We start from the raw sequence: 15,290 nt of genomic DNA, 5'->3' as shown, positions 1-15,290 counted from the left end.
CCAACATGACAGGCTCCGGGAGCTGGAGTCTAGTCACTGTGGGCACTATGTTAAACCCACAGCAGCATCTCTTGTAGGGCTGCACAGTGCATGTCCCTCATCAGAGGGGAGTACTGGGGGTCAGTTCTGGGCTGATCCTGAAGAGGGGTTTGCAGAAGAGAAATCAAGTGTGCAAGGGGTGCAGGAACGTGAAAATCTACTGGACATGGTGTCCAACTTCATACAGCCAGACCAGACTAGCCAAAATCTGGAACAAAAACTAGCTGCCGGTAAAGATTATATGTCCTTTAACCAGCTACAGGAACAGGCTGTATTGGACACCACGGCAAGACACTTGGCACCGGGTAACTGTATATCCCTGAATGTTCCTGTTGTAAATAATTGCATATGGAAACATATCGGAGCAGGAGTTAGAGGCATGGATGTCAAACTCCAAAAGGTACTAAAGCTCCTAACAGCGGGAATAACAGCTTTCGCCCACACAGAAGATGAGAAGGACATGTCGCAGGACCAACAGGATGCACTGGCACTGCTTTGCAACACACAATATGAAATAAACAGCATCAGGAAGAGTGCCATCCGACCTGCTTTAAACCCGAAATTCGCAGGTCTGTGCAAACCTGGAAACGTAAAACCACCAACTTTACTATTTGGAGGTAACCTATCGAAGCAAGTCAAGGAGCTCGATGAGGAGGCAAAAACCCTGGGGCTCATAAAAGCGACTTTATCAAAAACCTACTACGGCCATAAACAACACCCTTACGCACCCACCAGTAGAACAAGACAAACTGGTGAAAGCTCAAAGGTCCGGTACACCGAACATGAGTCTTTTTTAGGCCATGGCCCAGGCCGGCCTTTTTGGAAGATACGCAAACCTCCAACACCAACCCAACCACAAACCCAGACACCGGCGCCTCAACATCAACGAAGGATTTACAAAAATAAGTAAACCTGCCACTGGTAGCTATGGAGGTAGGTGGGTCTGGTTCCCTACAAATTGCAGGGAGCATGGAGGTTGGGGGGAGATTACACTTCTTTCTGGATGCATGGAGTATGTTAACTACCGACACTTATATTTTAAGCAGTACCCAGGGATATACCATAGAATTTATACACAAATACAGCCCTCCAGTTCAGCATGTACCGAACCGAATGTTCGTACTTTCAGGTAAAGAAAAATCAGAAGCGCATGCTGAACTGGAGCGGCTTTACGCAAAAGGGGTAATTGAAAAATCCCAACACGAATCGCTAGAATTCGTGTCCAATATCTTTACCAAAAACAAAAAAGATGGTGGTTGTCGCATCATCATAGATTTGACCAAATTGAATACAGTTGTACAATATATTCATTTTAACCATATAACCATATAACAATTACAGCACGGAAACAGGCCATCTCGGCCCTACAAGTCCGTGCCGAACAACTTTTTTCCCTTAGTCCCACCTGCCTGCACTCATACCATAACCCTCCATTCCCTTCTCATCCATATGCCTATCCAATTTATTTTGAAATGATACCAACGAGCCTGCCTCCACCACTTCCACTGTAAGCTCATTCCACACCGCTACCACTCTCTGAGTAAAGAAGTTCCCCCTCATGTTACCCCTAAACTTCTGTCCCTTAATTCTGAAGTCATGTCCTCTTGTTTGAATCTTCCCTATTCTCAAAGGGAAAAGCTGATCCACATCAACTCTGTCTATCCCTCTCATCATTTTAAAGACCTCTATCAAGTCCCCCCTTAACCTTCTGCACTCCAGAGAATATGGAAACATTTGTTACTGCAAAATAATTGATTTCCAAAGGTTACTTCATGGCTAGCATCGATTTAAAAGATGCTTACTATTCAGTGCCTATACGAGGTGGTCCACAGATGTTACTTAAAATTCAACTGGATGGGACAGCACTGGCAGTATAGAGCGCTGCCAAATGTAATGTTCACAAAAATGTTGAAACCAGCCCTAGCGTTTCTACGGAAACGAAAACACATGGTCATGGCATATCTAGATGACATACTTATTGTGGGCAAAACTTTGGTATTGGCCAAACAAACCGTAACAGCCACAAAACAGTTATTTGAAAAACTGGGGTTTATTATCCATCCAGTTAAATCTAAATTAACGCCTTCCACTACTATGGACTATTTGGGGTTCACCATTGACTCAGTTCACATGTCGGTGACTTTGCCAAAGGGAAAGGCTATAGACTTAATAGAGGCTTGCAAAAACCTAATTGACATCAGTAAACCGTCCATCAGATTGGTAGCAAAAGTAATTGGCAAAATGGTGGCTGCTTTTCCAGCCACACAATTCGGACCTTTACATTACCAAAATTTACAGAGAGCAAAAATACGAGCACTCAAAATTAATGCTGGTCATTTTGACAGACCAATGAAGCTACCAATCAAAGCTATAATGGAACTAAAATGGTGGAAAGATAACATTCGGTTTTGTTTCAATCCAATCATTATCAGCAACCCTTCTATAGTGCTACAAACTGATGCCAGTGCACTTGGTTGGGGTGCCACCAATTCCATCTCCAGCTGTGGAGGTAGATGGACTGCACAGGAGGCATCATTATTACAAACACTGGGCATAAACTACCTGGAAATGTTGGGTGCATTCCATGGCCTAAAGTCATATTGTTCTGGGTTATATCACCAGCATGTTAGGCTACAGATTGACAATACCACCGTGGTAGCATATATCAACCACATGGGTGGAAACAAATCAACATCATGTGACAATCTGGCTAATACAATTTGGCAATGGTGTATCCAGAGACATATTTGGATATCAGCTACTTACGTACCAGGTAAACTAAATTTAGTGGCAGACACCAGGCCACGCAAATTTAATGAAAACACCGAATGGATGTTGAATAAAAAAGTATTTGCTGATATTACAGCACGGTATGGAACACCATTTATCGATCTATTCGCATCCAGACTTAATCACCAGTTATCAAACTATGTTTCGTGGGAACCAGACCCTGGGGCAGCGACGACAGATGCATTTTCGCTGCATTGGGGGAAATTGTTTATTTATGCATTCCCTCCTTTTTGCCTCATCAGTCGGGTATTAAGGAAAATACAGCAAGACTCTGCGTCTGTATTTTGGTAGTACCCGATTGGCCTACTCAACCATGGTTCCCTGTGATACTCAACATGGTATTAGAACCATGTATCACCATCCCGAATAGACCAGATTTATTGGTTCATCCCGTAACAAGGGATAGCCACCCATGTCATAACTATATGAATTTATTCATTTGTAGAGTCTAAAAATACCTCTACTACAGCTGGGACTGACGGACCGAACAGTGAACATAATTTTGGCGGCCCACAGACAGTCCACCAAAAAACAGTATCTGGTCTATATCAGGAAATGGGAGATGTATTGTCACAGAAACAGCATCACCTACAAATCAATGAACATCCCGTCTGTTCTGGAATTCCTGGCAGGCCTCCATTATGATGAGGGGCTCAGTTATAGTGCCATCAACTGCGCCAGAAGTGCCCTATCAACTTATCTATGGCAAGGAACAGAGCGTCATTCTGTTGGGACTCACCCCCTGGTAACAAAACTTATGAGGGGAATTTTTAATACCAATCCCCCAAGAACCAGGTACTCTCAAATATGGGATGTGAGTATTGTCCTGAAGATGCTCAGGAATTGGTCTCCAGCAACAGCTCTGTCCCTACATAGACTGACACTGAAAACACTCATGCAGAACAGACAGGGATCAGCAGGCCATAATATAGAATTTAGGTCTTACCCAATAGATGATCGTCTCTGTATAGTAAGACATTTGTTGTTATACATGGAGAACATGAAAATCATCAGAGGCAATGAGAAGGCACTTTTAATCAGCCACAAGCAACCACACAAAAAAGTGACAGTCCAGACCATCTCAAGATGGCTGAAACAGGTTCTAACACAGTCTGGGGTGGATACTAATATTTTTTAATCTCATTCCACCAGGGCTGCAGCTACATCGGCAGTTATGCAGTTGGATGTACCAATGGACCAAATCCTCAAGACAGCAGGATGGTCAGGGGAAAAAACATTCCAATTATTTTATCATAAACCAGTCATTAAACCTGGAATGTTTGCAGAAACAATTTTAAGTTCTGTAATTTAATTTACCCCATAAATAGGGGCTATAATTTGGTGTTAATAAATTTTTCATGGATTCAATGTCGGATTCATGTCTAAATTATATTGACACAATTCCTCCCACAGTCATTAAGGCAGATGTGATGCATGGACTCGTTTCCACGGCATGAAATCACAGAGCTTTGAAATCTTCACGTAGTCACTCACGTGACTCCGAAGTAAAATAGTAAGATTAAACGAGAACTTACCAGTTCGAAGATTGATCGTTATTTTATGAGGAGTACGTTGAGGGAATACGTGCCCTCCGCTCCCACCCAAGATCATATACTCAACTGGTATTTCTTCTCTAATCTTACTATGTTTAGTCATTACAGTTATCTGTGATTTCACACCGCTGCTTTGAAGAATGACACGCATGCGTCCTGGCAGGGTTCTTCACGTATTCCCTCAACGTATTCCTCATAAAATAACGATCAAACTTCGAACTGGTAAGTTCTCGTTTAATCTTACTATTTGTTGACCTTGCCCCCTCCCACCCCTATCTATCTATCTATCTATCTATCTATCTATCTATCTATCTATCTATCTATCTATCTATCTATCTATCTATCTATCTATCTATCTATCTATCTATCTATCTATCTATCTATCTATCTATCTATCTATCTATCTATCTATCTTTCTATCCTATTACTAAAAGTCTCATCTTGACCACTTTCTGTCTTTCTGTTGTAAATACATTTTAGAAAAAACGCTACCCTATATCTCTATGATTTGTTCGCCATCTTACTCGCCATCCTCCTTTCCTCCAACCGCCCCAAGGTTTTTTCCGATCGGTTAAATAATAAAAAAGTTATGAATGTTTAAAAAATCGTGAGATCAGCTGATTGGGCTTCTTGCCTGTCATAGAAACATAGAAACATAGAAAATAGGTGCAGGAGTTGGCCATTCGGCCCTTCGAGCCTGCACCGCCATTCAATATGATCATCCAACTCAGTATCCTGTACCTGCCTTCTTTCCATACCCCCTGATCCCTTTAGCCACAAGGGCCACATCTAACTCCCTCTTAAATATAGCCAATGAACTGACCTCAACTACCTTCTGTGGCAGAGAATTCCAGAGATTCACCACTCTCTGTGTAAAAAATATTTTCCTCATCTCGGTCCTAAAAGATTTCCCCCTTATCCTTAAACTGTGACCCCTTGTTCTGGACTTCCCCAACATCGGGAACAATCTTCCTGCATCTAGCCTGTCCAACCCCTTAAGAATTTTGTAAGTTTCTATAAGATCCCCCCTCAATCTTCTAAATTCTAGTGAGTACAAGCCGAGTCTATCCAGTCTTTCTTCATATGAAAGTCCTGACATCCCAGGAATCAGTCTGGTGAACCTTCTCTGTACTCCCTCAATGGTAAGAATGTCTTTCCTCAGATTAGGAGACCAAAACTGTACGCAATACTCCAGGTGTGGTCTAACCAAGACCCTGTACAACTACAGTAGAACCTCCCTGCTCCTATACTCAAATCCTTTTGCTATGAATGCTAACATACCATTTGCTTTCTTCACTGCCTACTGCACCTGCATGCCTACTTTTAATGACTGGTGTACCATAACACCCAGGTCTCGTTGCATCTCCCCTTTTCCTAATCGGCCACCATTCAGATAATAGTCTACTTTCCTGTTTTTGCTACCAAAGTGGATAACCTCACATTTATCCACATTATACTGCATTTGCCATGCATTTGCCCACTCACCCAGCCTATCCAAGTCACCTTGCAGCCTCCTAGCATCCTCCTCACAGCTAACACTGCCCCCCAGCTTTGTGTCATCCGCAAACTTGGAGATATTGCATTCAATTCCCTCGTCCAAATCATTAATATATATTGTAAATAGCTGGGGTCCCAGCACTGAGCCTTGCGGTACCCCCACTAGTCACTGCCTGCCATTGTGAAAACGACCGGTTTACTCCTACTCTTTGCTTCCTGTCTGCCAGCCAGTTCTCTATCCACATCAATACTGAACCCCCAATACCGTGTGCTTTAAGTTTGTATACTAATCTCTTATGTGGGACCTTGTCGAAAGCCTTCTGAAAGTCCAGATATAACACATCCACTGGTTCTCCCTTATCCACTCTATTAGTTACATCCTCGAAAAATTCTATAAGATTCGTCAGACATGATTTACCTTTCATAAATCCATGCTGACTTTGTCCAATGATTTCACCACTTTCCAAATGTTCTGCTAATCAGTCTGTCAGTCACCATGATGAAGATCAAGCCCCTTCTGGGGGCCCTGGAGAATAAAGCCCCGGAGGCCGGACGTGAGTCAGTTACTCTTGAAGACCGTGAGTGAGAGTAGAGTCCATAACTGTGATTCTATGCCATGTGTGAACTGAACTGATCTGTTTCTGCGCTTTGCTGATTGAGCTGAGCTGTGTCTGCCCCGTGAGTGAATTGAGCTGTGCCTTCCCCGTGAGTGAATTGAACTGTTGCTGCCCTGTGAGTGAATTGAACTGTGCCTGCCACACAAGTGAATTAAACTGTGCCTGCCCCATGAGTGAATTAAACTGTGCCTGCCCCATGAGTGAATTAAACTGTGCCTGCCCCGTGAGTGAACTGAATTGTTAGCCCTGCACTGTGCTTGATTTGAAATGAAATGGATTGAATTGTTGGCCCTGCACTTTGCTCGACTTGAAATGAAATGGATAGAATTGTTGACCCTGCACTGTGCTTGAATTGGAATGACATGGATTGGATTGTTGGCCCTGCACTGTGCTTGACTTGGAATGAAATGGATTGGATTGTTGGCCCTGCACTGTGCTTGACCTGGAATGAAATGGATTGGATTGTTGGCCCTGCACTGTGCTTGACTTGAAGGTCCCACTCACTCCAGAAGTCCCGCTCACACCAGAAGTCCCACTCACTCCGTGTGTCCCGTTCAGTGGAGAGGCCGCGCTCAGCCGCGTGAGTAGATTCAAGAGAGTTTTATACTGTCATATATATGTTGTGTGAGTGTGTGTGAGTCAGTGTGTGTGTGTGTGTGTGTGTGAGATGGAGGGTGTGTGTGAGTGTGTGTATGTGTGTGTGTGAGAGAGAGAGAGAGAGATGGAGAGTGTCTGTGTGTGGCTGTGAGTGTGTGATGAATTGTGTGTGTGAGATCGAGTGTGTGTGTGTGTGTGTGTGTGTGTGTGTGTGTGTGTGTGTGTGTGTGTGTGTGTGTGTGTGTGTGTGTGTGTGTGTGTGTGTGTGTGTGAGAGAGAGAGAGAGAGATGGAGAGTGTCTGTGTGTGGCTGTGTTTGTGTGATGATGTATGTGTGTGATGGAGGGTGTCTGTGTGTGGCTGTGAGTGTGTGTGTGATGGAGGGTGTGTATGAGATGGAGGGTGTGTGTGTGAGTGTGTGTGTGTGTGATGGAGGGTGTGTGTGTGTGAGCCCACCAGCCGTGAGTCAACTGCCATGCCCCCAGACGATAGTGAGTGAGTGAACAGCCAGCCCACCAGCCGTGAGTGAGTGAATCGACTGCCAGCCCCCTTTTGGCTTAACTGAAACCACTCATTTCGGCCAACAAGGCCCCTATTAGCCCAGAAACCAGTCCCTTTTGCCCAGAATGCCTGCATTAGCCCAGGAGGAGCATTTTGGGGCAAAAGGCCCGTGCCATGCCAGGCCAGGAAAAGTCCAGAAAAAGTGCCTTTCACAGACTTCATTCAGATTTTTGTTTTAAACATAGAAAATAGGTGCAGGAGTAGGCCATTCGGCCCTTCGAGCCTGCACCGCCATTCAATATGATCATGGCTGATCATCCAAGTCAGTATCCCGTACCTGCCTTCTCTCCATACCCCCTGATCCCATACCTCCAGGGCCACATCTAACTCCCTCTTAAATATAGCAGTCAGGAGTTGCCAGGCCTGAGTGACTGAGCAGCCAGCCCAATAATCCATTCGGCCCACAATGTACATACTAACCCTCTGGAAACCAGTCCCTTCAGCCCACAACACCCATACTAGCACCAGAAAGCGCTCCCCCCCTCCCCCCCCCCCCCCCCACTGGCCATCAATATTGGAATTGGTGGAGATGTGGAATATTGCGTTGGGGGACCAGCCCTCCCGTGTGAACATGGGACCCAACGGGCCCCACTTAGTCTAGTATAACTCAAAAACTCTGATCTTGTATGTGTTTGTGTGTTTGTTTTGTTATTACATCTTCGCGAAATAGCTACACGGTAATGATAAAATAATTACATATTCCGCTTGACGTTTTTTCTGTCGAGTCCAAAAACTCGTTATCTGAAAATTTAATGCTTTATTTCTCGATCTATTACTGAAAATGTGACAAAACGTTGAATTTAAAACGACTGCCTTTTGCTGATGACATCACAATGGGTCTACTCTGCGCTGTCTTACTTCCACGCGCTGCGAGTGACATTAACCCCCCCCCCCCCCAACCCGTACATCCCCCCCCCCCCCACCCCTCTCTCTACCCTTTCTCTGTACCCCGCTCCCTGCGAGGTGGGGGCTATGCATTCGTGGATAGGGCTGGGGATGGGGTAAAAGGAGCACATGAATAATATTAATATATCAAGGGGGGCGGTTAGTGTGTAGTGTGCTGGGGACGGGATCCGACGGGTCCCATTTGGTCTAGTTTAGTATAAAGCTCTATCTACGGTCCTGGTTGTACGGTTTGCCAGGAGTCCGGTCCCAGTCCGGTTCAAGTGGTGTCCATCCCATCGGAACAGTTCCCTCCTTCCCCAATACTGGTGCCATTGTCCCACAAATACAAACCCACTTCATCAGCACCAGTCTTTGAATCACGTGTTCAACTCTCTAATCCTCTCAACCCTGTGCCAATATGCCCACTGTTCCAGCAATCCAGAGATTATTACCTTCATGTTTCTGCTTTTCAATTTGGTACCTAGCTGTTCAAATTCCTTTTGCAGAACCTCTTTCGTCATTCTATCTACGTCATTGGTACCTACATGACCAAGAAGGTTCCTCCATTGTTGCTGGGTCTCAGTATCGGAATTCTCTACCTAAAATCAATGCCAAAGTGCCTTCACCAGAAGGACTGTAGTGATTCAAAAATTGCCTCTTTGCCACTTTTCAAGAGCGATTGGGTTTTTGTAAATATATGCTGAGTGTTCTTACAACACCCCATCACAAAAAATGAATACAATCTGATGTTAAAATGCTGTGGAGTTTTCTGTGTCCATTTACATTTTTAAATATTTAGTATTTAAATATCTTATGTTTTTTAGGTATTTGGATTACTGATGCAATATTATGTGATTTTACATACTGTGATATCAGAAGATATAATATTGAGATACTAGGTCCTATTGCAAATCTGTAGTACGTTAAAGTGAGATGTCCGTTAAAAATTACATAATTCAGTTCAGTTTAGTTTATAGTCACATATACAATTGTCACAGGTACAGTGAAAAGCTGATGTTGCGTGCAAGCCAGTCAGCGGAAAGGCAATATGTCATTACAATTGTAGTGATGTAATATATTTATTTTTTAGGAAAAATACTGCGCCAGTTAACGGAATCACATTATTTGGAAAGTCTCGAAGCTGCTAGTTTTTTGATGGAAGCGATCAATGTTTCTTATTTTCATGGGCAAAATACCTGGTAAGTCTAATGAGACTGGCAAAGGTTTAATAAATGTTAACAGCACATGGTCATGCTTGAAACTCCAGAACGTTAAGTAAACAAGGGGGCTCAAGGATCAACAACAACCAGCAATCCCCACACACGGGACAATATAGCAAGCCAATTTCCCACACAATACCCACACCGTACGTCTTTGGAGTGTGGTAGGAAACCGAAGATCTTGGAGGAAACCCACGCAGGTCACAGGGAGAACGTACAAATTACATACAGACAGCAGTCACAGTTATGATTGAACCCACAGCCCTAGGTCTGTATTGAGTTTAGAAGAATGCGATGAGATCTCAATGAAACTTACAACATTCTTGGACTTGATGCAAGGAGGATTCTGTCAGTGGGTGAAAAATCTAATGCAAAGGGTCAAAGTATCTTAAAAAAATGGGTGGGTTGTATAGGAGAAGAGAAGATTTGTTTTCACCCAGAATATCTGTGTTCTCCATCCCAGAGCACTGTGGATGCTCATTCAGTTAGTTCAGGCAAAACAGAGATCAATAGCTTTCTGAATATCTAGAGAAACAAGGGATTTGGGGATAGAACAGAAAAATGGCCCAAAGATAGATTGAAAGGCAAATAGATTCACAGGATCAAATGGCCGACTGGTACTATTTCTTATGTTCTGATATCATCTTCCTAAATAACATACCTTTTCATTTTTTGTTTGTAAATGAGCTTGTGCCTATTTACTTCAATCACTTTTGAATCAAGTTCTCTTTGCATCTTGCCTGTCTGACTGTTTGTTGAATTACGTTTTTGCATTCCTGAATCTGAAGGTGCTCAGCATGTTCTCCGGTGAGCATGGAGTGGTGTTTGCAGAATTTAAGGAGCATCTTGTTTCAGTGGGCAATTCAATGGTTGTTCGGCACGGACTTGTAGGGCCGAGATGGCCTGTTTCCGTGCTGTAATTGTTATATGGTTATATGGTTAATGGTCACCATAGTGGTGTAAGTTTTTCACTGGAAGCTTCATGGTGGCCATCACAGGCTGCTCAATGAAGGTCATGGACCATAGAATGGGAGGCATAACATTTCTAATGCCCAGATACTTTACACCCATACTCTTTGGAGATTGAGGATCATATAGAGTGATACAGCGTGGATACAGGCCCTTCGGCCCAACTTGCCCACACCAACCAACAGGTTCCAGCTACACTGCCTGCATTTAGAACATATCCCCCTAAACCTGTCCTATCCATGTACCTGTCTAACTTAAATATTGCGATAGTCCCTGCCTCAACTACCTCCTGCGGCATCTCGTTTCATAACTTTATATGAAAAAGTTACACCTCAGATTCCTAATAAAACTTGTCCCCTTCACCTTGAAGGATCATATCTGAATTACCTGGACTACTGATGAGCAAGTGTTTGCAGGCTCATTGCTCACTTAAAAAGCATGGACCTCTTCATGAATAAAAATCATTTCTACTCTCTAAATAGAGACGTCATCATTAATAGGGAGAATATTATTTTTCTGGTCATTGCCAGAACTCGCTCACCTTAGTGGTCCACGCGTTGCCTGATATTTTCAGGCATCAGCACTGTCTGGTGAATAGGATCTTGATACCTCTGCTTCTCAACCTGTTAAGCACTGTGTGTACTCCTGCCCTTCAATACTACAACAGCAATGGAACAAAAGACAACGGGGGGAGAAAATAAGATTTCCCTGTTTTCATAACACTTGGTGTGTCGGACGTACACAGAAGGCTACACACCCTGGCCTTTAAGAGACAGCAACTGCACTCGAGGAAAAACCTAGCCTGAGAATATAACTGCATTTACCCCATCAATTTCCTCTCATCGTCTTATACCACTTTATAAGATCACCCCTCTGCCTCTTGCGCTTCAAGGAACTAAGTCCTAGCCGACCCAAGCTCAGGCCCTTGATATCTGGTAACATCCTAAACTAATCTAAATCTAAACTAATCACATCTGCCTGCACAAGGTCTACATTGCCACATTCCCTGCCTGTTTGTGTGTTTGTCTAAATGCTTCTTAAAGATAACTATCTTATCTACTTCTACCACTTCCCCTGGCAACATGTTACAGGCATCTTCCAGTCTTCATGTAAAAAAAAGCTTGCCTCACAACACTCCTTTTAACTTTTCCCCTCACCTTGAAGCAACATTACAGTCCTGGGAACACTCTGACTGTCTACCCTCTCTATGCTTTTCATAATTGTATAAACTTCTATCAGCTCTTCCCTTCGCCTCCAATACATCAGAGAGATCAATCCAAGATTGTCTAAGCCCTCCTTATAGCCAATTCACTGCAAACTAATCAGTATCCCGGAGAACTTATTCTGCACTTCTCCAAAGCCTCCTCGTCTTTCTTGTAATGCAGCGACCAGAACTACTCACAATACTCCACAATACAATGGCAAATTACTTCGCAACTTTTATACTCAATGCCCCAACTGATGGAGACAAGCTTACTAAACATCTACTTCCCTGCTCTATTCACCTATGTTGCCACTTTCAAACAATTATGGTAGTACACTCTTGAGATTGGTCATTCTTCAGATATTGTACATGTGTGCATTCCCTTGCTGATTAATTACCCGCCCTTTTTAATTGGGTGCTATCTTTTAAGTGTAGCTAACCCAGTACTATACTACCATCTCAGGAGCAATAGAGTTGTACAGCACGGAAACAGGGCTTTCGCCCCACCTTGTTGGAGTAAGTGTTCGATACAGACTAGAAGGGCCAAAATGACCTGTTTCCGTGCTGTAGTTGTTATATGGTTATATAGTTGTCCATTCTGGCCAAGTTGGCATACTGAGATCCTATCTCAGAAATAGTTTTTAGTTTAATTTAGAGTTTTGTTTAGAGATATGGTGTGAAAACAGGCCCTTTGGCCCAGCGAGTCTGCGCCGACTAGCAATCCCCACTAATTAACACTATCCTACACACACGAGGGACAATTTACATTTCTACCAAGCCAATTAAGCTACAAATCTGTACATCTTTGGAGTGTGGGAGGAAACCGAATATCTCAGAGAAAACACACGCAGTCATAGGGATAACGTACAAACTCCGCACATACAGGATCCGAAGTAGGCAACTTTATTTATATAGCACATTTCATACACGAGGCAGACTCAAAGTGCTTCACATAAAAACATGTCATACAATAAAATGAATTAATAAAATGAAATAAAATAGAAGAATTAAAAGAAAACAAAAGCAAAATTAAAAATGCATTATAAAAAGTGCAAAAGCCAAAAGTGCAATGTAGTTAAGACTTAGCTGAAAGCTAAAGTAAACATAAAAGTTTTCAGTCTTGTTTTAAAAGTAGTCAAAGTTGAGGCAAGTCTTGAATCTTCAGGAAGTTTATTCCAGTTATTTGTTGCATAGTAACTAAATCCTGCTTTCCCATGTTTTGTATTTACTCTGGGAATCACTAACAGATTGGTCTTAGAAGATCTTAGAAGGCTTATATAGTGGAAGCATGTCAGTGATATACTTTGGCCCATGTAGTGATTTATAGGTGAGCAGCAGGATTTTGAAATCAATTTTCTGACATACAGGGAGCCAATGTAAGGATTTAAGAATTGGTGTCATGTGTTCAAATGTTTTGGTCTTTGTTAGAACTCCAGCAACAGCGTTCTGAACAAGCTGTAGGGAAGTAGGGAAGAAATCCAGGTCTGTGGTGCTGTAAGGCAATAACTCTACTGCTGCACCACCATGCCACCCTAATCATGTCCTGGTGAGTCAATGAGAACGGGTTTTAAAAACACAGACCCAGGAAGGAACGACGAGTTGGTTAGTGACAGTATCATACGAACCAACAAAGGTTCTTGTGATACCTTATACTCAGACACAGAATACGAGTTGACACACTGGTGACCGGATATCGACTGCACAGTGTCCTGTGGTTTATTCAATCATTTACAATCCTCCGACACAAAGGTGGTGCTATTCCAACTCCTCCCACCTTAATGAAAAAGTTATCGCCTTGTTGACATTTTTGAATATAACATTGTTGAAATGTTTTAATATAATCAAATGGTATGAATTTATTACAATCTTGGCTGACAGTTTACTTGTATATAACCTGAATAAAATGAGGACGTTGTGCATATATATTGCATATACAATGATATGTGCATTTCACAAAATAAACTTTGCAAATTTAACCTAACCACTGGGTTTCTCCTTCTTTTTGGATATCTTCCCTGACCAAAAGTTTCTGACTGTTTAGAACCACTTGGACTCATTTTTGATTGAGTCAAGTCTTCCTTTTGACCTACATTCATAGATTCCAGTCCATCAGTCAATTTTGTTTGACTGGTACTTGAACTTGAACCTCCATTTTCAGGCTGGTTCAAACTCTCACTATCTTGTGTACCTTGGACTATTTCTGGTTCATCCATTGGTACCTGAACTTGAGTGGTAACCAAATTATCTGACTCGTCTAATTGATCTGGTTACAAACCTGTCTGTGCTTGCATAGGCATGACATGGTCAATGTGTACTTTTCTCACCTTTCCACTTCCAAACATCTTGACCAAGTATGTCCGTGGTCCGCACTTTCTCACTACTCTGCCAGGTAACCACTTTACCCACTTGTGATGATGGTTTTTCACCTTTACCTTCTAATTCAGCTCAACACTCCTTTCCTTTACTCTACTTCTGTCATGATACGCTTTTTGTTTCTCTTCTACTGAACCAAGTTTGGTTTCAACAGTGAAAACCTTGTTCTGGGTTTTCTCTTCAAGAACAGTTCAACTGGTGTTTGACCAGTGGTGGTATGAGGTGTGTTTCGATGTGTAATCTGAAAGTTAACCAGTTTGTGAGACCGAGACGACTGTCTTTTCTTTGGATTTGGATCCAGCAGTTGTTTGACTAATGTACGCTTCACAATTTGCACTGGGCGTTCTGCTACTCCATTTGAAGCGGGATGGTATGGAGCTACTCTAGTGTGTTTTACACCATTCCCTTTCATGAATTGTGCAAACTCTTGTGAACAGAATTGAGGTTCGTTATCAGACACAATTTCCTCTGGAAATCCATAGGAAGCAAACAATCCTCGCAAAATGTTTATTGTTTTGCTGGATGTCATTCGGTTCATCGGAAACGCCTCAACCCACTTGGAGTGACTATCAATCACAATGAATTGTTGCCTATCTAACTCTGCAAAGTCAACGTGTAACCTTTGCCACACTCTAGCCGGCCATTTCCATGGCTGTAGCGGTACTATTGGTGGATTCTTTCCAACTGCCTGTGAAGAGCTACACTCTTTCACCGTTTGTCCTATGTCCTTATCTAGACCAGGCCACCATAGATAGCTTCTAGCTAGACTCTTTGTAGACATATTCCCAAATGCTGATCATAAAGATCTCCCAGCAATTTTACTCCGTATCTTTCAGGGATTACCACTCTCGCTCCCCACATGACACACTCTTGGTCTACTGAGAGTTCATTCCTACGTACAAAGAATGGTTTCAGTTCTGCCTCTGAATCCGGCAATTTGTTTGGTCATCCATTTGTAACATATTCCTGCACTCTTTACAAAAGTT

General features: G+C 42.8%; 1 protein-coding gene across 1 annotated transcript in view; it reads left to right on the top strand.

The window, feature by feature from the left end:
• The window catches only part of cfap54 (cilia and flagella associated protein 54), a 343,797-nt gene that overhangs the window by 268,593 nt on the left and 59,914 nt on the right, over positions 1 to 15,290 (top strand). Inside the window, exon 45 of the mRNA XM_033039312.1 lies at positions 9,629 to 9,737. Coding sequence (XP_032895203.1) covers positions 9,629 to 9,737 — 109 coding nt within the window. The remainder of the gene's footprint in view (positions 1 to 9,628; positions 9,738 to 15,290) is intronic.

The sequence above is a fragment of the Amblyraja radiata genome, chromosome 21 (assembly GCF_010909765.2).
Source record: "Amblyraja radiata isolate CabotCenter1 chromosome 21, sAmbRad1.1.pri, whole genome shotgun sequence".
NCBI lineage: Eukaryota > Metazoa > Chordata > Chondrichthyes > Rajiformes > Rajidae > Amblyraja > Amblyraja radiata.
Note: the sequence above shows the minus strand (reverse complement) of the source record. Positions and strands in the feature narration are given on the sequence as shown.